At 44.5% G+C, this 27316-nt stretch overlaps 1 protein-coding gene across 3 annotated transcripts in view; it reads right to left on the bottom strand.

The window, feature by feature from the left end:
* PPP1R42 (protein phosphatase 1 regulatory subunit 42) overlaps positions 1-27316 on the bottom strand; it is a 59752-nt gene that overhangs the window by 8647 nt on the left and 23789 nt on the right. For 2 of the 3 annotated variants that reach the window (XM_054017153.1, XM_054017154.1), the window contains exon 8: positions 26802-27067. In XM_054017153.1, coding sequence (XP_053873128.1) covers positions 26802-27067 — 266 coding nt within the window. Of the gene's footprint in view, positions 1-26801; positions 27068-27316 lie in introns of those variants that run through there. The other variant, XM_054017155.1, reaches the window with a different exon arrangement.

Here is a 27316-nt window from a genome sequence, read left to right as displayed (position 1 = left end):
TGTAAGTGCAAGCTGATCTGTGGCCTAACAGTTTGAAACAGGTTCTCTGCTGTATTAATGGATTTATCTTGATGTTGGAGAGGATTGTCTGGACAGATTGAAATCTCTTCTGGAAGGTATGCCTTTGCTGATTTGGAATTGATTACAGGTCCTGTGAGCTCTATTGTCTCTAGTGGGTTGATCTATCATTAGGCCCAACTCTTTGAACAAGTAGAGGTCAAAGTTCATTGATGCAGCAACATCCAGATGGGACATGACTTAGATCAGCCAATTGTCTAGATATGGATAGATGTGAATGCCTTGTCTCCTTAAATATGCAGCTCCCACAATGCCTTGTCTCCTTAAATATGCAGCCCCCACAGCTAAGAATTTTGTGAAGAATTTAGATGCTGTGGACAGACTGAATGGTTTGGATCCTTGTTCAAACTAACAGGCATGAACACAGCATTCAAGATAGCTGTAAGGAAGTTAAGGAGACCCACCTAAAACAAGGCAGAATGTAATATGCCCAGAAATGAGCACCGTGGGGGCGGAGGGTTCAACAGGGTATTGTTTGACCAGGGGTGTGTGTGTGTGAATGCACACCAGAGGAGACACACAAGAAAAAGTGAAGCAAGACAGAGGGACAGCCTGACAAACATGGTGTATGAGACTGGATCAAGGGCACAACCCACATTTTCCTAAGGAGGGACGCAAAACTCTCCCTCCCCTGCTATGCACTCAGCCATAAGCTCTCTCCTCCACACTCTCCCCCAGTACCCAGCCCCAAACACTCACCCCATCATGTTTTTCTCTGCCCCGACACTTAGCCCTGAGCTCTCTCAGCTACTCCCCCATACCCAGTCCTGAGCTCTCTTACTGCCTTCACACCCAGCCCTGTGCTCAGCCTCTACCTCCTGCACCTAGCTTTATGCATACTCCCCTCTTGCTGCCCCACACCCAGCCCCACACTCTCCCACACATACTGGTCCAAGCTTGTCTCCACCCACACCCAGCCTTTTGGTCTCCCCACCCCACATCCAGCCCTAAGTTCTTATCCAGAGAGGTGATCAAGCTGAAAAGCACCATCCCCACCAGGGCCTAGGCAGTTTTGGGAGCATCAGACCCTATCATCCTTCCACATCTCTGCTTCCCCAAGAACCACCAAAAGCCCAGATCCAATTCTCACATCTTCCTGGGGACTGAGGATTCCTGGTGCCCCCCTACTCTGCTCCTCCATGGGGGTCTGCGAATGCCTGGTGTCCCGGGTGCCAGAAGGACTTCAAAGGTTGGGGGGGAAACCAGGCATATGGAGTTGCAACACCATTCAAATTTGGAGGGGCAGCTGGACCAAATTTCCAGCTCTGGTGAGGGGCCAAAGGGGGCCTTCACCCCCCCCACAATTGTGCCCCTACCTTTGAAGAAGCTAGAGAGGGGGCTTCTAGTCTGGTGGTGGCTAAAGAGGCTTGGGTCTGTAAGCAAAGAAATGATTTCCTTTTGGTTTCGGTTACTCCTGCGTTCGGAGAAACAGGGGTTTATATATTCCTTGCTCTAATGGGGTCAACACCCACCTCTCATGAGCGTTCCCTTTTCTCTGGCCGATATACCTGCAATCACAGTCTTTTCAGGATGGCACCCGCCTCTCATGGGCAGCCCACTTTGGTTGGTTGGGTGTGAGCCTGCTTTTGGTTTTAGTTCTCATATTGGGGTGGTACCAGCCTCTCGCGAGCACACACCCCCCTCCCCCGGCTTCAGCGACTCAGCCCTCTGGCAGAGCTGCATACACTGTCCCCAATCCTGGGGTATACAGTCCAAGTTCTTATCTCGGCCCTGGTATGGGACCATAACTCTTAGACTTCTACCCAGAGGCACTGCCTTCTTCAACCATTCTGTCAGGGTCCATCTCAATACCCTCAGCTGGTGTCCTTGTCAGCAGACCTCCCTGAGCTCAGTCAGCAACCAGACGAGCAGGGCCTAACTCAGTACCCTCCTCCGGTCTGGCCAGGCTCTGTGCTGAGTTCCCCAGGCTCAGCCTGTCTGCATATATGCATCCAAAGAAGTGGGCTGTAGCTTATGCTCTAATAAATTTGTTAGTCTCTAAGGTACCACAAGTACTCCTGTTCTTTTTCCTGTCTGTACTGACCTTTTCATGGTCCTGCTGCTAGTCTATCCAGCCAGCCAGGCGCCGGTCTTTGGCAGCCTTCCCTGAGTTCGGTTCTGTCTGGTGAGCTCTTCGCAGTGAGCTGTTCACAGTCCTGTTGGTGTTCATCTAGGCACCCAGTTTTCCCTCATCGAGCTCCACACAGCAACTGAATTTCTCTGCTCTGCTGCTTGCCTTATATAGGGCCCTTCTGGCCCCTGATTGGCTACTCCATCAGCCCCTCTGCTGGGCTGCTCCTCTGCAGCCACTCTAGACTGTCTGGAGGACTTCTCTCTTCTCTGTTCTGGGGCAGGGTGATATAGGGCAACAAGGCCTCCAAACCTAGTCTACCCTGCCACAGTTGCAAATAAACAAGACTGCATCAAAGAAAATACCAGACTCCATCGTCAATTTCTACTCCCAAGGGGAACATCCACAGGGACCCAAACTTTGACTAGCTGCTCCAGTCAAAAGGAGTAATGGTATACAACTAAGAAGTGCCTGTGCTTTGTTGCATATATTGTTCCTCAACGTCTAAAATAAAAGTCTTTTCTTGATTTCACATGTAAAGTCTAGAATCTCAAACTTTTTTGTAAAATAAAGCTGCACAGGTGACTGTTCATAGTCATGAACAATTCAGTTCCCTCAATAAACACTTAAGTACAGAATTAGTTTTTATGGTCCATTTACTAGTTTAGCTGAGGGTGGTTGGTAAGAGCAGTACAGAGAATTAGGCAGCCTATCAGCATCACATTTTACCCTCCTGTATGTGTGCTGGAATCTGGGGACCCTGCCACTCTGAGGCGATCAGAATCTCCCTCTATGTGTATGTGCTTGAAACTGGGTCCCCTGACCTGCTAGAGGAGTCTGAGTCCCTCTCCCTTCCCCCCATGTGAGTTGGGGGGCCCTATCCCATCTAAGCCCCTCTACTTTTTCTCAAGAGGGCTGGGATCTGGGGAATCTGAGCCCCTCTGCCTGCTCTCCCATTTGAAAACCAGGAAATACAAAGTTAAGGTACCTGCCACCCCATGTGGGGTGGGGGAAAGGAAGTGTGTGTGGGGGGAGGGCATTGAGTGGGCATGGCTATGGAGGCCTGGCCAAAGCATAGATGAGGGGACCTGAAAGGTGGGGCCTAGTGGAGGCACAGGACCTGGCTGGGCATACTGCTTGTGCTACATAACCAAGGGAATGTGCAACCTTCAGTAAGTTGCTGCCTGTGGTATGTTATGCAGCAGCAGAGGCCACCAGATAGCAAGGAGCAACTTTTTACATGCTAATGGCTTTTAAAGTACTACTGACTTAATGAGATGGGAAGGGATTAGCTGGAAATGGTGGTGGTGGGATATATGTTGCAGGGGATGGTGGGGGAGAGGAGGAGAGACATACACCAGTCTTCTCTCAATTGAAGAAAGTTACTGTAACCAACATAGAATAAAACTGCCAAGAGTTTGGACCATAGACCTGCCCTGTCAGCAATTTCACCCTCCAAACATTTCAAAGCATGACCACTATCACCATTCCAATCTGACGAAGTGTGCAGGAGAAGGGAAGACAACTTAAGAATCACATAACATCCTTTACCTTTAACTAGCCACCTCAACTGCAAACCTAAGTGATAACTACAACTGCTTAATGAACTCTACTCCTACCAAAAATATTTCTCATTCTGTTAAAAAAACAAACAAACAAAAAAACTAGGAAACTCACAGACAAAAAACCCTTATTTAATGAAGTATTAAGGTTACCTGGTGATATCTTGTGCCCTTCCAGAACATCAAGTTCAGCAAAACTCAAACCTCTGAAAACCATGAGATAAAGAGGTAAGGTACATGCCAATGCAACTTTAGCTCTATCCTCTGAGTGATGCCCCAATACAGCAATAACACACATACTTGTCCTTTGCCTTTGCAGATAGTGCAGAACATTCAGGGAATAGCAAATAGGACAGTGTCTCAGCACCTTCTCTTTCCTAAGGCAAAACTTGTGCTTAGGTGAACAGTACAGAACAGGAGCTACTTTTACCTGCCCTGCACTCAAAATCTCAGCCTATAGAACCACCACCACACTTGATAAATTTTACAACCCTTTTACCAACCCCTTCACCTTTCACTCAGGATTCCACTTAACAGTTTACTTTCACTTAGCCATCATTAAACCTACAGATCACTCTTACATCCCACCCAGCTGCTGACAATCCCTATGCCCTGTGGACTGCTACTGACACATCCTAAGAACTCCTGACTGAAATGAGGCATATTGTATCTGTCACAGTACACATGCATCTCTCTCCTCTGATCACACACTCTGGGGATGGCAGGAGGACATGGGATTGAGAGAAGGGCTCAAACCCAACCCTCTTGAGAGGGGCAGGACTGCTCATATTTCCTCATATTACAATCACAGCTTTGCCAAGCTGCTCCAACTATTTCTTCCATCATTCAATACAACTGCACCTAACAAAATGAATCCAGGTGGCGTGCATGTAGATAATTCCCAGTGGCTATTGCGAGCTCCAGGGGGCCTGAGTTAAGGTTGCTTTGCTGTGTACCTCAACTGGTTTTTAGAGGTTTGAGTCTTGCTGAACTCAACATTCTGGAAAGGTCTGAGATACCACCAGGCAATCTTAAATCTACATTAACCATGTTTTCTTTCAGTTAATTCTATTAATTAACATTAAATGAAAGTGTGACTGCAAAGGTCATGCTTTGGATGCATAATCAATATAACCTCATTATCAATTATCCACAAAAAATGTTCTAGGATATGCATTGTGTGTATTGTACTATATGAGCCAGCTGGAGATAATAAACTGAAAACATGTTTATATATGTTAAACATGTTACATAATTGTATGTGATCATACATATGTTTAGTTTATTTCATACTGGGGATTACAAAGAACCACAATACACAGAACAGACAACACAATTCAAAGGCATTTGCAGGTATGCAATTGAGTTTGACAAGGAGCATGTGACAATAGCTGAGGGGATGTGGAAGTAAAACTGATCACCCCAAATACTTCCAACTCTTAAACTAGGCATCCAGGAAATGGCTGGTTGCTAGAAGAGCTGATTTTGCATAGGTGCAAGGGCAGATACTAGGGTTTTCGCCACTCATTTCCTGATAGTTACATCATTTAAAGATATTGCCATTATTCCCAGTTATATAAACACATATTACATAGGCAAAACAGGACTTTCTGCACACCTTCTGAATAGCAAACCTATAAAATATTGATTCTACTAGCAAGAAAATGTGGGCTGAAACTGATATTTACAGTTTAATTTTACAACATCAGAATTTCAACAACTTCTCAGGGAAAATTAATAGCGCTGTATCCCATTGGGAAGTAATAGGTATCTTTAAAATACTTCAATGATTTATTTTCTTTGAATTACATCCCCCAATACCCACATTTCTTTATGCATACTTAAAACTAACATTTTAACCAATACAAAATTGCTATTATTTTTACATTAACAAAAAAGATAGATTATTCATTTAATGTTCATTGCTCTTTCAGTGACCTATTTAAGTAATCAAGCAATAATTAGCTTTTTCATTGTTCAAGCTATGCACAATCCTCAGTGGATCTTATATGTAGATTTAATATCTATTTTTAAGATACAAAGGGTCAAACATGACCTAGAATGTATGAAAAGAGAGGAAACATCTGTCAGAATTATTTACAGTGACAAACACATAAAAAACAGCATTAATGTTCACTGATTGAGTTTGATCGGATACTGAATTTCAATTAAACAATAAATATATTTGTTCAGTATCCTCACTTTCTGCATGGGGATGACTTGCCCGTGACCCAAGCCCTTGGGTCTAATAATGGAATACACGTGGACTTTTGATTATATCATTCCTCAGCATAGCTCTGAGAAGGTACATTCTTCTGGTTTATCTTTTTCTTGTTTATATTCTTTAATTAAACATTTTATTTTAAAATGTGGACAAATCCTCATCTTATTCACATGACTCACTAGCTTCAATGGAATGTGAGTAAGGTGATCAGGATTTGCCTCAAGTCAGTGATTAAGTATTAAATTCAATCTGCCTATGCATAGCACCCAAAATGGAATGGTCTATGTATCTGCAAGGCTAGCAGCAATCTTGGCACAAAACTATTGTTCAGATGAGATACTGCAGTTTTCTTAAAAGAGCGAGAGGGCAGATACATGAGTGAGGTGTTACAATAGGAGAATCTGTGGTTGCTTACTTGGAAATTTTCCCTTCTTCAAAGGGATATGCACACAGATCCTCAGTGTGGGGTTATCACCTGTTTGTAGCTGTAGGGGGCAGAATCAAAGCTGATTGGATGGCTGATGAGGGACGAGCTCCCAAATTCCGGAAACCCTCTCAGTTTTGAAATGCTTCCAAAACTAGCCCTTCTGGGCTGTGAGACAAATAATGAATCTCTTGTCCTGCATCAGCACCTTGCAAAAATAATACTCAATACCAGAAGATCATGAACAAGAAACGTTTAACTACTGCCGAGAATTTTAACCATAAGTTAAACAGATCTCACTTTTTCAGGGAGGGCTATATCTGTGGACCTATGCTTTTGAAGAAAGGAACATTTTCAGGTAAGCAACCACAAATTCTGTCACTCTCTCTCAGGTGTAGGTCCACAGGTTCTCATTGTGGGATTTTCTCAGCAGTGACAAAATTCCAAGGGAGGGCATAGGTGTTGGAGCACCCATGGGGAAAAAATGGTGGGTGCAGAGCACCCACCGGGAGCCCCCCCATCAGCTCTCCTTGCCCCAGTGCCTCCTGCCCACCGGCGGGCCCCGCAGATCAACGCCGCCTCCTCCCTCCCCGCGCATCCCACCTACCACGAACAGCTGTTTCGTGGCATTCAGGGAAGATGGGAGAGGGAGGAGCGGGGACATGGCGCACTCAGGGGAGGAGGTGGAACTGGGCAGGAAGAAGTAGTGATGGGATGGAGCAGGGGTGGGAAAAGGTGGGGCGGGGGTGGGGTGGAAGAGGCGGGGCAGGCCTTGAAAGTAGAGGTGGAGTTGGGGGCAGGGACTGGGGCAGAGCCGGGGGTCGACCATCCCCCAGCAGTTTGAAAAGTTGGTGCCTGTGAGGGAGGGTACAAAATAATGTCACAGAGAAAAAGGATTCCCTTACTCTAAGGAATCACTACAGCATACAGGACCTGCCTGCCAAAGGCTGCACTGGCTGAAGGCTGAGTATCTATCTTGTAAAACTTGGTAAGTGTATCTATGCCCAAACTGCAGCTTTACAGATTTCATTGCTTTCTCAGTCCATGAGACTGCCATCACTCATACTGAGTGAAATCTGGTGTCCCACTGGAATAAAGATGGGACCCATTCTTCAAACCGCTTGATCTCTGTGAAAGATGCAGCAGGATGGATCAACTGACAAAGTTCCCAGTTCTGACACTCTTCTTGCCAAAGTGATAGTGATCAAAAAGGTCATTTTGATAGTCAAATACTATATGTCCCTTTGGTGGAAAATGGAAGATTTTCTAGATATATTCAAAATTGCAGACAGTGCAAAAACATATACTTTTAAGGTATTAGCTGCAACCTGATACCAAAACCATCTTGTAAAAACTCCAGAACATGAAACACTTTGGCTACTTAATGCTAAATATGTCTCTCTCTATGCCAAACTTTGAATTTAGACCAGATCCTTGAGTAAGATTTGTTGTTGATTTTCTCCTATATGCTAACAGCATTTCAATGAGACCAGCAGAGTAACCCTTTCATTCTAGAAACTTCTTTTCAAATACCAAGTTTCTAGATTTAACTTGATAAATCCTTGTGAAGAACTGGACCACTGGATAATAAATCTGGCCTTGGATTGAAGAACAATGGTGGCTCCACTGACATGTTCACAAGCAGTGGTGTAGTCTTAAACTGCAGCATCTCCCTGCCAGTCTCACCTTCTAACCCTACCCCTACGCTGCAGAGGGAAGGGCACAGTGGTATACTGGGGCTGGATTGTCCTTCTGGTGCATTCTGGCTCTACTACACCACTGTAGAAGGGTTGGGAACTAAGTCCTCCGGGGACAATGGGAGGTCACAAAGATAATTTTCGCTTCTTCCTTTCTGATTTTCTGTATTACCTGATGATGATGGTGTGACGTTCTGTAGTTTGGCACAGGAGAGTTGTTGTCAGTGATTAAGGAAACTGTCCCAGTTGTTAGCTGGTAGAGTTTTGCAGATGAACAAGGGATAGAACCCTTCCTAGGGAGCACAGAGAAATGTGTCTTAGGAGGGGGCCCAGAGGAGGAAACTGGGGAAGGATGCCATTTCTTGTTAAATTGACCAACTCACATAAGCTTGCAGCGTCCAGCGGGCATAACTGGACCCTGCAAGACGGAGGTTCCTAGGGTTGTGTCTGTGACTGGAACTATTGGCTAGTGTCATTCAGTTGCACAATCCAAGCAGCGGGTGGCCAAAAGTGCTCACTCATGTAGCTGGGAGCAGCTTACATGCTAGATGCTATGAGTGAACAGCCCAGCAGTGGGGGTTCTCACAGCAGAGCAGGATAAGGCTGGCTCCCAGAGTTGAGGACTGGAGTGACCTAGCAGATCACCGGTCCACATAACACCAGGGGAACATCACAGATGGGTACTGGGGGAAAAGCATAAAGTAAGTCCATTTCGCCACTTGAGTGACAGAGAATCTATGCCTAAGGCTCCTGGCTTCCTTTTGCTTGCAAAGTATTGGTGACCCTTCTGGTTTCCCTTAAATGCAAAACGATCCAGGATCGGAACTTCAAAATTTTTGATGATCAACTGGAAGCATTAGTTGTGAAGACTCCATTTCACCTGATCGATTTTCCTTCTGTTCAGCCAGTCAGCCTTCACACTGCTGATGTCATTGATACACAAGACCCTGACAGACCGTAGACAGGCCTCCACTCACTGCATCCATGATGCTGCTTCCTTTTGTAGATCCCTGAACTCATACTCCCTGATAGCTTACATATGCCATCATAGATGTACTGCCCATAATTACCAGAATATAACATTCTGCAATGCTGAGGTCAGTTGTTTAAGAGCATAGAAAATTTATGCTTTTCTTTTGTTCTGAGGACCATGTCTCTGGACCCACAACTTCTTGGAAAATGCTTCCTATCCTTCCAGACTGGTATCTGTTGTTATGACAGACCTCTCTGGCTTCACCATGGCCATCTCTTCAGGGAATCTCTCTGGACTCATCCACCAATCCAGGAATTTCAACACAAATGATGGAACATTTACTTTTGAAGATGGAAATATCAGAAAATGGCAGGGAAGGAACAGAAGGAAACTGGAGAGTCCTCATATGTTTTCTTGTCCAAGGCACTGTCCCTATGCAGGACACGATCATCCCTAGAACACCCATTGGGGTGTCTATCGACATCACTGGGCACCTCCTCACGAGAGTAATTGCTGATCTCAACTTATCTGATCTTTTGGTTGGCAGATATATTGTGTGGGCCTATGTGTCTATCAACACTCCAAGATGAAATAGGTGCTGAATTGGTTGAAGATGACGCTTTCCAAAATTTACTAGAAATCCCTGCTGTTTCAATGTTTAGTTGCTTGAGTGAACCGCTCCTTTGATAAGGCTCTCACTAGAAAGTCATCCAGGAGAGAATAGACTTGTAACCCTTTCTGTCTGAGAAAAATCCATCAGAACAACAAGGACTTTTGTAAATACTCAAGGTGTGGATGACAGTCCAAAAGGCAGCACTTTGTACTGAAAATGATTGGTCCCATGAGTGAATTGCAGAAATTTCCTGCACACTTGGTGAACTGGCATACAAAGATAGGTCTCCTTCAAATTGATTGATGTAAGGTAATCCACCCGGCAGACTGTTGCCACCATGGACTTCAAAATCTCCATCCTGAATCTGCCCCCTCTTATGAACTTGTTCAGGTGTTTTAAGCCAAGCACCACTCTGTCCTCCTTGGAACTCTTGGGTACCAGAAACAAAACTGAGCAGTAGCCAGAGAACATCTCTGCCTCAGGATCTCTCTCTATCATGCCAATTTGAAAAATCTGATCTATGGCCTTTAGCATTTTTCAAATCTTTTGGGGATTTGAGGGTATTCAAGAAGGGCAAAAATGATGATTTGGTATCTTTGAAAATTCTATGATGCATATCCAGGACCTGTCTGTCTAATATGGAGAGAGGTCATTGGTTTTTGAATTTTAATAGTCTCCCACTAGGTCAGAAGTTTACTGCCCATAGTCAGGCACTGTTTCTAGTATTGGAATTTGCATTGTGGGAAGATTGGTCTCTCCCCTTTTCGGGCTTAGACTTTTTCCAGTTGCTTTTGCTGTAATCTTGCAGTCCAAACTGTGAGGAGTAGACACAAAAAGATGGCAGGATCTGAGGTAAAGGCACTTTTCATGCCAAATCCAAGAGCTGCTCTCTAGCACAAGAAGGAATTTCTTCCTGAGAGGGGGATTCCCTTCTTTTCTCCTCTGCGCAAAATTCTGGGATTCCCCTGGGGCTATGGAAAGGAGACAAAATTGCCCAGTGAGGGAAGGAAGGCAGAGGGATGATGAAATCTGCACTGCGGGAGGACGAGTGCCCAGAATGGTTTCACTAGCCGCTTCTTGCTCTGTGGCAGATTCAGCTGGTCCTGCTTATGGTTTTCCCACGCTGGGCTATTGCCGTTTGATGTAACCACTTGTGGCAGCCAAAAGGTTAACTTCATTTTTCTGTCATCCTTCAAGACATTTGCAGCGCAGCTGTCAGACTCCCCAGGGCTGGCCCTAGACCAAAGGGCACTTCAGGCTTCAAGGAACATCTTCTGCGCTTCCCTCCCTCCATTTATTAAACCTTTGAATATCTCACTTTTCATGTATTTGTAGCCAATTTCACGACTTTGATGCATGATTTGCATGCATGATTTATCCTTGTCATAAGACAATAAATTTGCATGCTAGGATCTGTAAATCTGTATTTATTCATGCCATATATAAGCAAATTAAAAATTTGTTTCCTCTACGCTTATAAAAACTTTTTAATTTTAAGAATAACTGAACTGTGTTCCACATTGGATGGACCAGTATTAAAAAGTGTTACAATAGGTGACAGCCTTAGAATGTTAACCCTAGTCCTTTAGTTCAAAAAAATCACTTTTCTCGCCTTTGTCCTCACAGCATCAGAGAGATCCAAAGGCTTTCCAAAGGCATTTTCAAACGATAAAATAGCAAGCGATGTCAGTCTCTTGTTGGCCATCATCCATCAAAGATATGTTTTAATGAGCCTGAGGGTATGTCTACACTACGGGATTAATCCGAATTTAGATAATTCGGATTTGAAAAACAGGTTGTATAAAGTCGAAATGGATGCGGCCACACTAAGCACATTACTTCGGTGGTGTGCGTCCAAGTACCGGGGCTAGCGTCGATTTCTGCACCGTTGCACTGTGGGTAGCAATTCCATAGCTATCCCATAGTTCCCGCAGTCTCCCGCACCCATTGGGATTGTGGGTTAAGATCCCAGTGCCTGATGGGACAAAAAACATCGTCGCAGGTGGTTCTGGGTACAGCCTCACCTCCTCCCTCCCTCCCTGCATGAAAGCAACGGACGGCAGACAACCATTTTCGCGCCTTTTTTCCTGGGTGGGTGAACACTGCAGACTCCATACCATGGCAAGCATGGAGCCCGCTGAGCTCAAGACAGCAGTCATGAATATTGTAAACACCTTGCGCGTTCTCGTGGAGTTTATGCTCAGCCAGGACCAGAGAAACGAGGCGAGGAGGCAGCAGCGGCGGCAGCGCAGCGACAAGCATGATGAGGACATGGACACAGACACGGATACAGAATTCAGTGAAACCACAGGCCCCGGTGCTTTGGAGATCATGTTGTTAATGGGGCAGATTCTATCCATGGAACGCCGATTCTGGGCAAGGGAAACAAGCACAGACTGGTGGGACCGCATAGTGTTGCAGGTCTGGGACGATTCCCAGTGGCTGCGGAACTTTCGCATGCGTAAGGGCACTTTCATGGAACTTTGTGACTTGCTGTCCCCTGCCCTGAAATGCCAGAATACCAAGATGAGAGCAGCCCTCACAGTTGAGAAGCGCGTGGCGATAGCCCTGTGGAAGCTTGCAACGCCAGACAGCTACCGGTCAGTCGGGAATCAATTTGGAGTGGGCAAATCTACTGTGGGGGCTGCTGTGATGCAAGTAGCCAAAGCAATCACTCAGGTGCTGCTACGAAAGTTTGTGACTCTGGGAAATGTGCAGGCTATAGTGGATGGTTTTGCTGCAATGGGATTCCTTAACTGTGGTGGGGCAATAGACGGAACCCATATCCCTATCTTGGCACCGGAGCACCAAGCCACCGAGTACATAAACCGCAAGGGGTACTTTTCAATGGTGCTGCAAGCACTTGTGGATCACAAGGGACGTTTCACCAACATCAACGCGGGCTGGGCGGGAAGGGTTCATGACGCTCGCGTCTTCAGGAACACTACTCTGTTTAAAGGGCTGCAGCAAGGGACTTACTTTCCGGACCAGAAAATAACCGTTGGGGATGTTGAAATGCCCATAGTTATTCTTGGGGACCCAGCCTACCCCTTAATGCCATGGCTTATGAAGCCATACACAGGCAGCCTGGACAGGAGTCAGGAGCTGTTTAACTACAGGCTAAGCAAGTGCAGAATGGTGGTAGAATGTGCATTTGGCCGTTTAAAAGGTCGCTGGAGATCATTATTGACTCGCTCTGACCTCAGCCAAAGAAATCTCCCCATTGTTATTTCTGCTTGCTGTGTGCTCCACAATCTCTGTGAAAGTAAGGGGGAGACCTTTATGGCGGGGTGGGAGGCTGAGGCAAATCGCCTGGCTGCTGATTACGCGCAGCCAGACACCAGGGCGATTAGAAGATCACACCATGAAGCGCTGTGCATTAGAGAAGCTTTGAAAACCAGTTTCATGGCTGGCCAGGCTACCGTGTGAAATATCTGTTTGTTTCTCCTTCATGAAAACCCTCCCCCTTTACTGACTGATTTTCTGTAAGGAACCCACCCTGCCCCTTCCCCCAGCTTTCTTTCAAACCAAATAAAGTCACTATCATTTAAAAATCATTTATTCTTTATTAATAGATTAGAAAAAGAGGGAGGGAACCCGGGTGGTATTTGGGAGGAGGATTGCTGGGAAGGAAAAAGCCACAAAGAAAAGGTTAAAAAAATGACAGCCTTTTGCTTGGGCTGTCTACTGGGGTGGAATGGGAAGGTGTACGGAGCCTCCCCCCCCGCGTTCTTACACGTCTGGGTGAGGAGGATACGGAACATGGGGAGGGGGGAGGGTGGAACAGGGGCTGAAGCGGCAGTCTGTTTTCCAGCAGCTGCTGTAGGGAGAGGAAAAAAGAGAGAATTGTTTTAAAAGCTACATTTTGCAGAACAATGCTTATACTCTTTCACGGTGACGAACACTGTTCACATTACATAGCACATGTGATTTCTGTGCAAGGTCGCATTTTGCCTCTTAATGCTGAGTGCCTGTGGCTTTGCTGCTAGAGATCACAGGTCTGGGCAACAGAATTCGGCTTGCATGCGGCCATGGTAAGCTTCTGCGCCCTCCTTTCCCACATACCAAGCATAGCTTGTAGAGTGCTGCAGAATTGGGAAATGAAGTGGCAGCACTCCACACGAGCTGTGTCCAATCTCAGCCAGTTGGGGGGGGGGGGCAGTGTGGGGGGGCTTGTCTGGGCCCCTTCAGGCAAGTAGAGTGCTGCAGTTTTTCTGTTAACATTCAGCAGCACCAGAAAACAAACTAACCCCCCCCCCTCTCGCCATGAATTCTCTGGGATGATCGCTGTACCCCTCCCCCCCACCGCGTGGCTGGTATCAGGGAAGATCCCTGCAGGCACCAAACTAACCCCCCTCCCTGTCCACTGGGAACTTACTAGAGTCATACAATCCCTGCCCCCAAGTCTTTTTGGGGGCTTCATTTATCCAAACTCTTCTTCGATAAACATTCAAGCAGTATTAACGAGCGAGCAAAAAAAACTCTTGAATTTTGCCTCCAAGCTTTCCATCATCTCATCTATGCCCTCATAACCAAAGTGTCTTTTCTTCCAATGAATATGAGTTTCCTTGAAGACAGGCTCAACTCCTAAGTCTTCTCCCATTTCTTTGGCAGCAATGATGGCATCTTCTAATCTGTTGTCTCTGTAGGCCACAACAAAATCAAGGCAGCTTCTCATTAAAGTCTCATTCCGGTCTCAGCTTTACTCGACTGCGCCAGTTCCATCAGGGCTTGGTACTTTACTGGCCCTATGTTGCCAATGGGGCTCTCCCAGTGAGTGTCGCTTAGTGACTTCGCAGTCAGATTTGTAACACTGTCTGTGAGGATTTTCCACTTAATAGTTGATGCTGAAAACTTATATCCTTTGCAGTATTCCAAAGAGAGATACTGAATCTAAAGATGACATTACATCTGACACAACCAGGTTGAGGGAATGGAAACCACCAGGCACAAAGAAAGCTCTTGGATTCAGCACAAGGATCCTTGTCTGGATGCCACTGTTTCTTCCCTTCATGTTTGTGCTGTTGTCGTAGCCTTGGCCATGGCAGACCTGAAGCTTTATTTTATTCTCATTCAAAACATTCATAAACAGCTCTGTTAGGCCTTTTCCAGTAGAGTCTATCAATGTACTGGAAACAGATAAGGTGTTCCTTTACATGGATACACCCATCCTCGTCATCAAATAATCTTACTGTAAATTACATCTTTTCACTGTGCCTAATGTCGGGAGTGCAGTCCATTATTATGGTATAATACTTCGCTTTGCTGAGCTGCGTCAATATGTTATCAAGCACCTTCCTGGCCATAAGGTCAATCAATTCATTTTGAATTGCTTTGCTGCAGTAATGGCCCATAGCTTCTTTACAAACTACTCCATGTAAATATGCACACAACATCATTGTATTTCCCGAAGAGCTCTAACAAACTGATGAAGTTACCATTATGTTCAGTGAACAACTTATCCAATGAGCCCTGGAAAGCCAAATTATTCTTTGCAAGGAAGAGGGTAATTGAGATTAGATGATCAAGCACATTCCTCCAATGCAGAGTTTCTACATTAATAATGTGCTGGTTTTCTGTATTTATTCAGAAATGGCCAGGTGACTTTTCATGTTGCTTCAGAGCTTCAGCTAACTTATGCCTGTAATTATATGCAGAAAGCGCACACAATCATTTGGCATTCTTGTTAAATATTTTGCAACAAAAACAGAACACTTTGTAAGTTGATTTTGAGTAAACTGGCCAACACTGATACTCTTTCTCACCATTCTCGAGCACTCTTTTGCAAAGTGACTTTGAGAAGTGTCATTTCTGCTAATTTACTGGAAACATCATATCCTGGCTTTTGCTTGGCCTGTTCAAAATTGTACGATCAATATTGGCAGACTTTAGGATCGCCGGCCACAAAAAGCAGGATCTGATGCATTGATTTGTGGTGTGCAATTTTTCTCACTGCTATATCTGCCATCATGCAAGGCTGATTCTTCTTTATCGTTTCTCTCCTTTTCATATAAACCAGATTTTTCTTTGTCATTACTCTCCTTTTTGTGTGAACCACATTCTTCTTTATCTTCACTCTCCTCCATTCCTTATCTTTAGGTAACTCTACTAATTCCTTATTAAAAGGACTGCCATCATTTACGCTTCACTCCTCATTTTCTTCTGCACTGGGATGCTTGCTACTGCCTAAAGCCTGCACTATGTTGTTCTGTTTGAGATATTTTCCCATCAAATTTGCCCCTTGCTGCAAACTAGATTGCAATTGAGCTTTTCACTTCCTATACTAAGCTCCTGAAGGCTTCTTCAGGGGCATCTTTTATTTTCTACGGGGGAAAGCAGACAGTTTTAGGGATAGCAAAAGTTTATGTTCCACAGTCTTAGAAAGTCATCAAACATTACATGTTAAGCATGGCAAAAGAAGTAACAGTATTTCTTTTATATTGTTGAGTAGATAGGGGTTTGATAGATATCTCTGGCGTCTCACTAAATATGTACTTTATTAGTCACTACTTACACTCTTCATGTCTTAAAAATCAGGGCTTTGGAGCGGAGCCTGGAGCTGGAGCGCGGAGCAGCTCCGGAGCAGTGGAGCTATAAAACAAGGTTCACAATATTGCAGCTGGGCTCTCACTTCACTTCACTTTGTTCTTAGATCTCACTGACTGACTGGTGACGCCTCGCCCCTTATATACCTGCAAGAGCATGGCTGACAACATTCTAGGAGGTTGGAGGAAAATGTGGTTCTCAGAAAGTCTGGAAGGTTCCATGAGATTCTACAAATGTCCAGAACATTCTAGGAGGTTAGTGAAAAATAAATCCACAGACAGAATACCTGAAACATTTTACTTCAAACATTCTATATTCCTTTATGACACTAACAACAATAACAGCACCCTAAACCTGATACCCCCCAAGCCCAGCATCCCAGGCAGTTGCCTGGGTTGCTTGCCCCTAAATCCGGCCCTGAGACTCCTTGCTGGTGGGAACCAGGCTCCTGGGTTGGAGTAAGGCAACCAAAGCAAAACCTTTCTAACCTGATGAATGAGGCAGCTGCAGTGAACGAAACACAAACCTCTCCTTCTGCACACTACGGCAGAGAGACAGAGCAGGATGAATACAACCTTGGTCTTCTGTTTTTGAACCTTTCTCCACCATCCTCTTAGCCTGTTACTTGAGTGGTGGGGTGGTTAATGTTGCTGTGGTAATTCCAGGCAGGAGACAAACCGTCTCTTCAGGTTTTTCTTTTCTTATTTATTTATTTTTGAATTCTTTCTCTTGCACTGGATTCTCCCACTCAGCCAGTAGCAACAGAAGGCAGAACAAAACTGAGGAGGTATCCAGAAGGTGGGGGCTAGTCCCTCATCAGCCATCCAATCAGCTTTGATTCTGCTTCCTACAGCTACAAATAGACAATGATGCCACACTGAGGATATGCAGACCTAGCTTTCAGAGAGAAGTCTTACTTCAATAATATTTGTAAAGTGCTCTGAGATCCTCATTTGGAAGGAACTACGCAAGACCAAATTATTATTATAGCAGTGCATATAGTAAGGTAGTGATGCCATCTTTTTTGGGCATGTCTGCCAGAGCTCCACCATCACTTGGATTAATAAAAGCCTTGTTTACAGTACTAATTGTTGAAAATATCGCTATAGATGATCTGACTGAAGTTCATTACAGCCCTCTTTATATGAATCACAAAGACCTATAGACTGCTCCTAAGACGTCACTTAAATAAATGGTATTAATTTCCATTTACCAATAAAGCAGATACTGATATTTTATTCCAGTAGAGTACTGAAGATGAAGTTCTGCCCCCACTGAAGTCTATCGGAGTCTTCATATTGACTTCAATAGGGCCAGGATTTCACCGTGATTTGCTAAATTATTGGGAATTTTCATAAACTGAAGTTGTTTAAAAGCTGCACATTCTAACATATAAAATGCCTATTTATTATCTTTAGCAAACCAGTCTAACTAAATACAATTTCACTATCAACGCTTACATTCAAGGAGTATTTCCACTTGACAGTTTTCATTTTTAACATATGTTCTTATAATAACCAACATAATTTCTACTTAAAAGTACTGATGAAATTTTAAGCGTATAAGAGTCACAAAATCATAGGCCCTACATTCTATAAAATATTTTAGGGCTACTAATTTGGAATGAGTTAAAATAGCATTTTTTGTCTCTTGTATCATTCATGTCTCATGTTAGAGGCTAAGCTATCAGCATCATGCTTGACGTATAGTGCAAAAGTTGAACACAAGCAAATTATGCTGTTGGAAAATATATAAAACCCCTGGCTGATTAACTTTACTACCTTGTTTTAGGGCAACACTAATCTTTGTTTTTAAACAACGTATTGCCCTTTCATTGAGCTTTATACTCAAGTGAATATACGTGCTGGTTCATTGACAGATGTAAAAACAAAGCCATTAAGTGAACTGTGAGAGCAGAGAGCCAAGAGGCAGGAGCCTGCAGCTACAGAATTCCCACTGCAGCACATTGTTCTTTCTCTGTTAGAATGGCTGATGGTAAACAATCTCCTCACACTTTTGAGAAATATCACCAAGACTTTATAATTTAGAAGTTAATTAATTAAGGAAAAAGCCTGCTGTTTAGAGAGAAGCCTATGGATCTGATGGAAAATTTTCAATTGCTAACTGCTGCTGAGAAGCTATAAAGGAGCCTTATTCATCTTTTTAAAAAGTGTGTTCCACCATCTGAACATGTAAAGGATAGTCTTTATAAGGAACAATTGTTTTCAGATTGTAAATTAGCAAAATTGCCACTTTGTTCTCCTCTCCTTATCCTCACATACTAAACTGTCTAAGGCTTCAAAAGACAGGTTACTTGATGAAAACATTTTAAGAGATGACATTGTGAATTACTTGATATTATGTTTTTTTAATTATGTTATGTTTGGAAACTCTTCTAAGCAGCACAGCATCATAAAATAATTTATAAGCCAAACTGTACAAAAATTGAAATATTCATTTGGAAAAGTATCTGATAAACTAGATGGGTCAAACGACGACTGTTTTACAATGAAAAATGTCATCATTCTGTTAATATTCAACTCACCTAATGTAAAGTTTCCCCATTTTTAGAGTCCTCTATTATTAAATAACAAGGCTAAAAGGAATGAATTACTGGATTCAGAAACCAATTTAGTCACAGGAAAAAATCCTAGATGGTCTCAAAAATGCTGGGTCACTTTGGGATGACTGTGCCTTCTGCAGCAGTGGAGTGGGAGTTCTATACAGATTTCTATTTAACTGTGCTCAGCTTTGGCTTAAAATCAATTTAGGTCTACAAGAAGAGGGGTGCCTTCCCACTCTTCAAGAGCTGCCTCTGTGCATTCATATTTATGGGATTAAACAGCCACCAGACCATTTACAAATTGCAAAGAGGGAAGAGGCTTTACAGGCCATTAAGGAAATCTATAAGGAAGGAATGATTGAGCTTTCATCTAGTCCTTGGGCCTCACTCACAATTCCAGTTGAGAAAAAAAGATGGCAGCACTAGTTTCTATACAAAACTAAATTAAATCACTTTACTATAAATAGATGATAGTCTGGATGCTGCAGCAGGTTCAATCTGGTTTTCCATACTGGATCTTAAAAGTGGGTATTGGCAAGTGGAAATGGATCCAAACAACAGGAAAAAAAATGCTTTCACAGAAAGAAAAAGGTCTCTGGCAATTTAAAGTGAGTTTTTTTGGCCTGTGTAATGCACCAGCCACATTTAAGAAAGTAATGGAGAGCATGCTGCATGGCATGCCCCTCTCTGGTGCATACTAAAATCTTTGAGCAGGAATTGATACATTTACAAATAGTCTATGATAAGCTTAAGGCTGTCAGTGTGAATCCAAATAAAGGAGTTGTTTAAAAAAAAAAAAAAAAAAGGTAATTTTCCTTGGGAACACAATCTGTGAGGAGGGAATTTCCACTGGCAAAAAGAAAATTGAAACTGTACAAAACTGGTCAAATGTCCAGACACTCATAGATGTGCAAAGTTTTGTAGGGCTCCTATTACAAAAGGCTTATTTGTGGATTTGCCAATATTTCAAAACCATAGTGTAAGTTGGGTGAAAAAGGAAAACAATTTCAGTGAGTAGCAGCGTGTGATTTCACATTTTCAGAGTGGACTGTACCTGTTTCAGCCTATCCATGTTTCAACCCCCCTATTCATATTGGATATAGATGCTAGTGCTTACGATTTGAGGGACAGTAATGACAAGAGAACATAAAGGACTTGAGAGGGTGGTGGCTTATTACAGCAAAAGTTTAAGTTTTCTGGAGAGAATGTATAGCACCACCCAAAAGGAACTACTGACTGTGCTTAAATCTAAAGAACATTTTCATCGCTATTTGTATGGAAGAAAAACTGTGGTCAAGACAGACCATGTATCCCTGTAATTACTCTTTAGATTCAGGAATCCTAAGGGACAACTTGCCATCTGGTTGGAAAAATGTCAGTTATGATCTCAGAATTACACACAAACCTGGGAACAAGCATGGTAATACACACCCTTGTCCGGGTGGCCTTGTTGAGAGGCTAATTGCAAACTCTGCTCTAAGCAGGAGAACAAGGAATTTGTTGCTCAAGGGAACGAGTGTGCTCAGGAAGAGATGTCTGTCTCCTCTCCTCTTATAATTTGCAGTACAAATGTTCCTGGTTCACCAATTGGAACAGTGGATGCAGAATTGCAAGAATGGACTTCTGAGCAGTTAAATGATTCCCAAAGAGAGGATACGGACATCAGGATAGTGTGTGATTGGAAAAACATTTGGCAAAGGTAGCCACACTGGAATGTAGTATCTCCACAGACCATAGTAAAAGCTTTCTGGTCACAGTAAGAAAGCTCGGAGTTTGAAGATGGAATATTGTACAGGAGATGGGAAAAAACAATGGGCAATGGGTACAGGTACTAGCTGGTTGCACCAGATACATTGAAAAAGAAGGTTCTGATATGTCATGATTTTAAAACTGATGGACATTTTGAGGTTGCAAAAACCACAGTCAAGCTAAGAGAAAATTTCTATTGGATGAAATGCAGACAGGATGTAGAAAACTGATACAAGAAATGTAATGTTTGTGTGGCAGAGAAGAGTCCCCCTATGACAGGGAGAACCCCTGTGCAGCAGTATCTTGTCACCTTTGTCCGGCTTGTCCTCGTCCATTCCTCCACAGAACGCAAGTCGACGCCACACCATTCCGTTTTGTTGCAAGCACATTCTTTCCATTTCTGGCCAAAGAGTTTTGTCGTGGGATCGGTCCAGTATCTTGTGGGGGGCCCCAAAAGAGCACACTGCTGTCAATGTGCTTGGGCCCTGCCTGAAACAGAGTCTGGCAATCAATATAACTATGTACTACTTCACAAAATGGTCTGAAGTTTACCCAATAAAGAACCAAGATGCTGTGACACTAGCAGAGGTTCTCGTGAATGAATTCTTCACCAGATTTTGGGTCCTGAATTATACACAGCTCAAGGGAGAAATTTTGAATTCAAAGTGTTCCAATAGGGTTTCTGAAATTCTATGGCTCCACAAAACTCGTACAACCCCAGCATACCCACGACTGATGGGGTAGTGGAAAGACTCAATCAGACTCTCGGGGTTCAGCTGGCTACCTCTGCAGACCAGAACCAAAGGGTCTGGGACAGGGTGGATAAAAATCAATGATTTAAAAAATCAGATTTTTTTTTGATAAAATGCTTTTTGAGGAAAAAGCCTATCTAAAGATAGTTTTAATTAAGATACATTATATTTCAAAGATATCTTATAATGGAATAGGGATTATAAATTCTAATTCTATAGTATGAGACAATATATTAAATGAAATGTTTAAGAAAAGTTTTATAAATGAGTTCCAATAGTTCATGGATTAGGGATCCAATCTTATACGGTTCCAGGGGCTTCTGAATAGATTATTTAGGTTAATCTTTCTATCTACACAGTACACTCAGTGCTCAGTCTAAAACAGTGATTCTCAAAAACTTTTGTACTGGTGACCCCTTTCACATAGCAAGCCTCTGAGTGCGACCCCCTTTATAAATTAAAAACACTTTTTTATATATTTAACTCCATTATAAATGCTGGAGGCAAAGTGGGGTTTGGGGTGGAAGCTGACAGCTTGTGACCCCCCATGTAATAACCTTGCGACCGCCTGAGGGGTCCTGACCCCCCACTTTGAGAATCCCTGGTCTAGAAGATACCATCAGAGATGTTTAATTTTGCAGTTCTCAAACTGTGGATTTGTGTCTCCAGAGATAACATGCTTGTTAACAGCAAAAATATTTTAAATAAATAAATAAATAATATATACAGGTGAGAAATAACAGACCTCAACCCTATTGTCCCTCTGCAAATTTGTGTACACATAGTCAATCCCTTACCTCTCTCTAAAAGTGCAAAGTTTCAAAAAGTTCAATGACTAGAAGATTGTTGGGGGCGGAATAGATCTGGACAAGGAGAAGAAGTCTGGAGATAAATGGGAGAAGGGAGGGACAGGCAGTAGAAACAAAAGTGAAACTGTTTGAGCAGCATATTCCAGAAGACTTGAGGTCTTTCTGAGTGTAGCCTTCATTGATTTGAGATCTACCATACCATTCTCTCACTACAAAGGAAAACCTATAGTAGAAGCAGGCTGTAAAAGAGACCCAGTTTGGGAATAAGAACCATTCAAGAAATATGTTTGCTGATGATGTTTTAAAGAAAGTCATACCAGTGAACTGGTGGAAGTCACTTAGCCCTGGTCTACATTACGAGTTTAGGTTGAATTTAGCAGCATTAGATCGATTTAACCCTACACCTGTCCACACAATGAAGCCATTTTTGTCGACTTAAAGGTCTCTTAAAATCGATTTCTGTACTCCTCCCCGACGAGGGGATTAGTGCTGAAATTGACATCGCCAGGTCAAATTTGGGGTAGTGTGGATGCAATTCGACGGTATTGGCTTCCGGGAGCTATCCCAGAGTGCTCCATTGTGACCGCTCTGGACAGTACTCTCAACTCAGATGCACTGGCCAGGTAGACAGGAAAAGCCCCATGAACTTTTGAATTTCATTTCCTGTTTGGCCAGCGTGGCAAGCTGATCAGCACAGGTGACCATGCAGAGCTCATCAGCAGAGGTGACCAGGGAATCCCAGAATAGCAAAAGAGCTCCAGCATGGACCGAACGGGAGGTACTGGATCTGATCGCTGTATGGGGAGATGAATCTGTGCTATCAGAACTGCATTCCAAAAGATGAAATGCCAAAATATTTGGAAAAAATCTCCAAAGGCATGATGGACACAGGCTACAACAGGGACCCACAGCAGTGCCGTGTGAAACTTAAGGAGCTCAGGCAAGCCTACCAAAAACCAAAGAGGCAAACGGCCGCTCCAGGTCAGACCCCCAGACATGCTGCTTCTATAATGAGCTGCATGCAATTCTAGGGGATGCCCCCACCATTACCCCACCCCTGTTCGTGGACTCCTGCAAGGGGGGAGTCTCATGCAACAGGGATGAGAATTTTGGGAACGAGGAAGATAATGATGATGAGGAGGATGAGAGTAGCACACAGCAGGCAAGCGGAGAAACCATTCTCCCCAACAGCCAGGAACTGTTTATCTCCCGGACCTTGAAGGCGGAGAAGGCACCTCTGGTGAGTGTACCTTTGTAAATATAATACATGGTTTAAAAGCAAGCATGTTTAATGATTAATTTGCCCTGAAGACTTGGGATGCATTCTCGGCCAGCACAGCTACTGGAATGCAGTCAAGCAACATCCGTTCTTTATCTCTCTGTGTTACCCTCAGGAAAGTGATATTATTCATGGTTACCTGGTTGAAATAGGGGAATTTTATTAAGGGGAGATTCAGAGGTGGCTGTTCCTGCTGGGCTGCGTGCCTGTGGCTGAAAAGAAATCATCCCCGCTGTTAGCCACGCGGTGGGGGAAGGGGTGAAGCGATCATCCCAGAGAATTGGGTGTGAGGGGGGATTTAGTTAGGTTTGTGCTGCATGTTAACCCGAAAACCGCAGCCCCTCCTTTTAAATGGTCAACCCAACGGGTGCTTGGTATGGGAATTGAGGGCGCTGCTGTTTGAAACCATTCGCACATGTTATGAAGTTTAAAGAAGCCAAAAGACTGTGGCTTACCATGGCTGCCTGCACAAATTCTGTTGCCCGGCCCTGCGTGTGTGATCTCTCACATCAAACTGGCAGGCCCTCAAAATAAGAGGCAAAATGTGACCTTGTCCCGAAAGTACATGTGCTATGTAATGTTAACAGCTTGGTTCACCGTGAAAGAGTCTACCCATTGTTCTCTAAAAAATGTGCCTTTTTAAATACTACTCTCCCTTTTTTTTCCTCCCACAACTGCAAATGTTTCAACACTCCCCCTATCATCTCCGCCCCAGAGGCTAGCGCAGATAAGAAGTCGAAAAAACCGCACTCGCGATGGAATGTTCTCTGAGCTCATGCAGTCCTCCCGCACTGAGAGAGCTCAGCAAAATGCGTGGAGGCAGACAATGTCAGAGTCCAGGAAAGCACAAAATGAATGCGAGGACAGGAGGGACACATGAGAGGACAGGTGGCGGGAGCAAGAGGACAGGTGGCAGGAGCAAGAGGAGAGGAGTCAGGATGCAATGCTGAGGTTACTGGAGAATCAAACTGATATGCTCCGGCATATGGTTGAGCTGCAGGAATGGCAGCAGGAGCACAGACTGCAGCTGCAGCCCCTGTGTAACCAACCGCCCTCTTCCCCAAGTTCCATAGCCTCCTCACCCAGACGCCCAAGAACGCGGGAGGGGGGGTGGGGCACTCCGGGTACCCAACCACTCCACCCCAGATGACTGCCCAAACAACAGAAAGCTGGCATTCAATGAGTTTTGAAGTGCAGTGTGGCCTTGTCCTTCCCTCCCCTCCTCCTCTCACACCCCACCCGGTGCTTCCCTCCTTCCCCACCTCTCCTGGGCTACTTTGGCAGTTATTCCCCTATTTGTGACAAATTAATAAAGAATGCATGAATTTGAAACAATGACTTTTTGCCTCTGCAAGCGGTGATCGAAGGGGAGAGGGGAGGACGGTTGGCTTACAGAGCAGTAGAGTGAACCAAGGGGGCGAGTTTTCATCAAGGAGAAACAAACGGAACTTTCACACCGTAGCCTGGCTAGTCATGAAACTGGTTTTCAAAGCTTCTCTGATGCGCAGTGTGCCCTGCTGTGTTCTTCTAACCACCCTGGTGTCTGGCTGTGTGTAATCAGCAGCCAGATGATTTGCCTCAACCTCCCACCCCGCCATAAACGTCTCCCCCTTACTCTCACAGATATTGTGGAGCACACAGCAAGCACGAACAACAATGGGAATATTGGTTTCACTGAGGTCTAAGCAAGTCAGTAAACTGCGCCAGCACGCTTTTAAACATCCAAATGCACATTCTACCACCATTCTGCACTTGCTCAGCCTATAGTTGAACAGCTCCTGACTACTGTCCAGGGTGCCTGTGTATGGCTTCATAAGCCATGGCATTAAGGGGTAGGCTGGGTCCCCAAGGATCACGATAGGCATTTCAGCATCCCCAACGGTTATTTTCTGGTCTGGAAAGTAAGTCCCCTGCTGCAGCTGTTCAGACAGACCAGAGTTCCTGAAGATGCGAGCATCATCTACCTTTCCTGGCCATCCCACGTTGATGTCGGTGAAACGTCCCTTGTGATTCACCAGTGCTTGCAGCACCATTGAAAAGTACCCCCTTCGGTTTATGTACTTGTTGCCAAGGTGGTCCGGTCCCAAGATAGGGATATGCAGTCTATTTCTCTCCCTATCCGTCTATCGCCCCACCACAGTTAGGGAATCCCATTGCAGCAAAGCCATCCACTATGACCTGCACATTTCCCAGAGTTGCTACCCTTGATAGCAGCAGCTCAGTGATTGCGTTGGCTATTTGGATCACAGCAGCCCCTACCATAGATTTGCCCACTCCAAATTGATTCCCGACTGACCGGTAGCTGTCTGACATTGCAAACTTCTAGGGGGCTATCGCCACTCGCTTGTGAACTATGAGGGCTACTCTGATCTTGGTATTCTTGTGCTTTAGGGCAGGGGAAAGCAAGTCACAAAGTTCCATGAAAGTGTCCTTATGCATGCGAAAGTTTTGCAGCCACTGGGAATCATCCCAAACCTGCAACACTTTGCGGTTCCACCAGTCTGTGCTTGTTTCCTGGGCCCAGAATCAGCGTTCCATGGCATGAGCCTGCCCCATTGCCACCAGGATGTCCAAATTGCCAGCGCCCGTACTTTGAGAGAAGTCTGGGTCCGTGTCCTCATCACTTTCATTATTGCGCTGCTGTCGCCTCCTTGCCTGCTTTTGCAGGTTCTGGTTCTGCACATACTGCAAGAAAATGTGCGAGGTAACTGCTGCGGTGATCTGAGCGAGCTCCATGCTTGCCGTGGTATGGCGTCTGCAGGAGAGCAGGAGAGCAGAGTGGCAGTGGAAGTGGTGGTTGGAAGACCAGTTTTGCAGATTACTGCACCGTCTGCTGCCAGGACACAACAGCAGCGGTGTCCGTTAGGTGAGCTGAGTGGGCTGCACACTTGCCGTGGTATGGCAAGACAAGAGCAGGAGAGCAGAGTTGCAGCAGAAGCGGCGAATGACAACGGTCATATAGAGGACCTGCGAGACCACCAGGAGAGCAGAGTGGCAGCGGAAGCGGTGGTTGGAAGACCAGTTTTTCTGACCTATTGCACCGTCTGTGGCCAGAGCAGGAGAGCAGAGTGGCAGCAGAAGTGGTCGTTCAATGACGACAGTTAGCAGTCCTACTGCACCATCTGCTGAAAGCAGTATGGCGCCCACACGGAAAAAAGTTGCGAAACGATTGTCTGCCGTTGCTTTCACGGAGGGAGGGGCGACTGACGACATGTACCCAAAACCACCCGCGACAATGTTTTTGCCCCATCAGGCATTGGGAGCTCAACCCAGAATTCCAATGGGCAGCGGAGACTGCGGGAACTGTGGGATAGCTACCCACAGTGCAACGCTCCGAAAGTCGATGCTAGTCATGGTACTGTGGACGCACTCCACTGACTTAATGTGCTTAGTGAGGACACACACAACTGACTGTATGAAATCGCTTCCTAAAAATCAACTTCTATTAATTCGACCTAATTTCATAGTGTAGTCGTACCCTTAGTTCCAACTACTTCAGTGAGAGCCATACAAGTGTACATAGCAGAATTGGACCCAGGATCTTTTAGGGGAACATACCTGAATTTTTTGCTAACATTAACATTACTTCCTTCCTGGGGTCTTTGCAGAGGTTCTTCTCGGTTATGTGGAGACCTATGTAGCTCAGATAAAATAACAAATTTTGGTTTTCCTTTTCCAGAAGGATTGTAATAAACAGGAACAATGGGATGGCCTGTTCCAAAGTCATCTGCAGGATACAAAGAATTAAGTATTAATGTAATATTTCAAGACAAAGTATGACATTTTGCTAGTTATTATATGGCTTGCAAGTTTTAATATTTTTTGTTATGTACAAATAATAAACTAAATGGTAGTGTAGACATGGTCTTAGTGGGAGGTGAGACTATTCAGCACCTCCTACAATCAGACCCTTATTTTGTGAGATCTCATGAGAGAGCAATTTGATATGGCATGATTGTAGATCACAATAAGTCCT

The sequence above is a fragment of the Malaclemys terrapin genome, chromosome 2 (genome assembly GCF_027887155.1).
Source record: "Malaclemys terrapin pileata isolate rMalTer1 chromosome 2, rMalTer1.hap1, whole genome shotgun sequence".
NCBI classification, from domain to species: Eukaryota; Metazoa; Chordata; order Testudines; family Emydidae; genus Malaclemys; species Malaclemys terrapin.
Note: the sequence above shows the minus strand (reverse complement) of the source record. Positions and strands in the feature narration are given on the sequence as shown.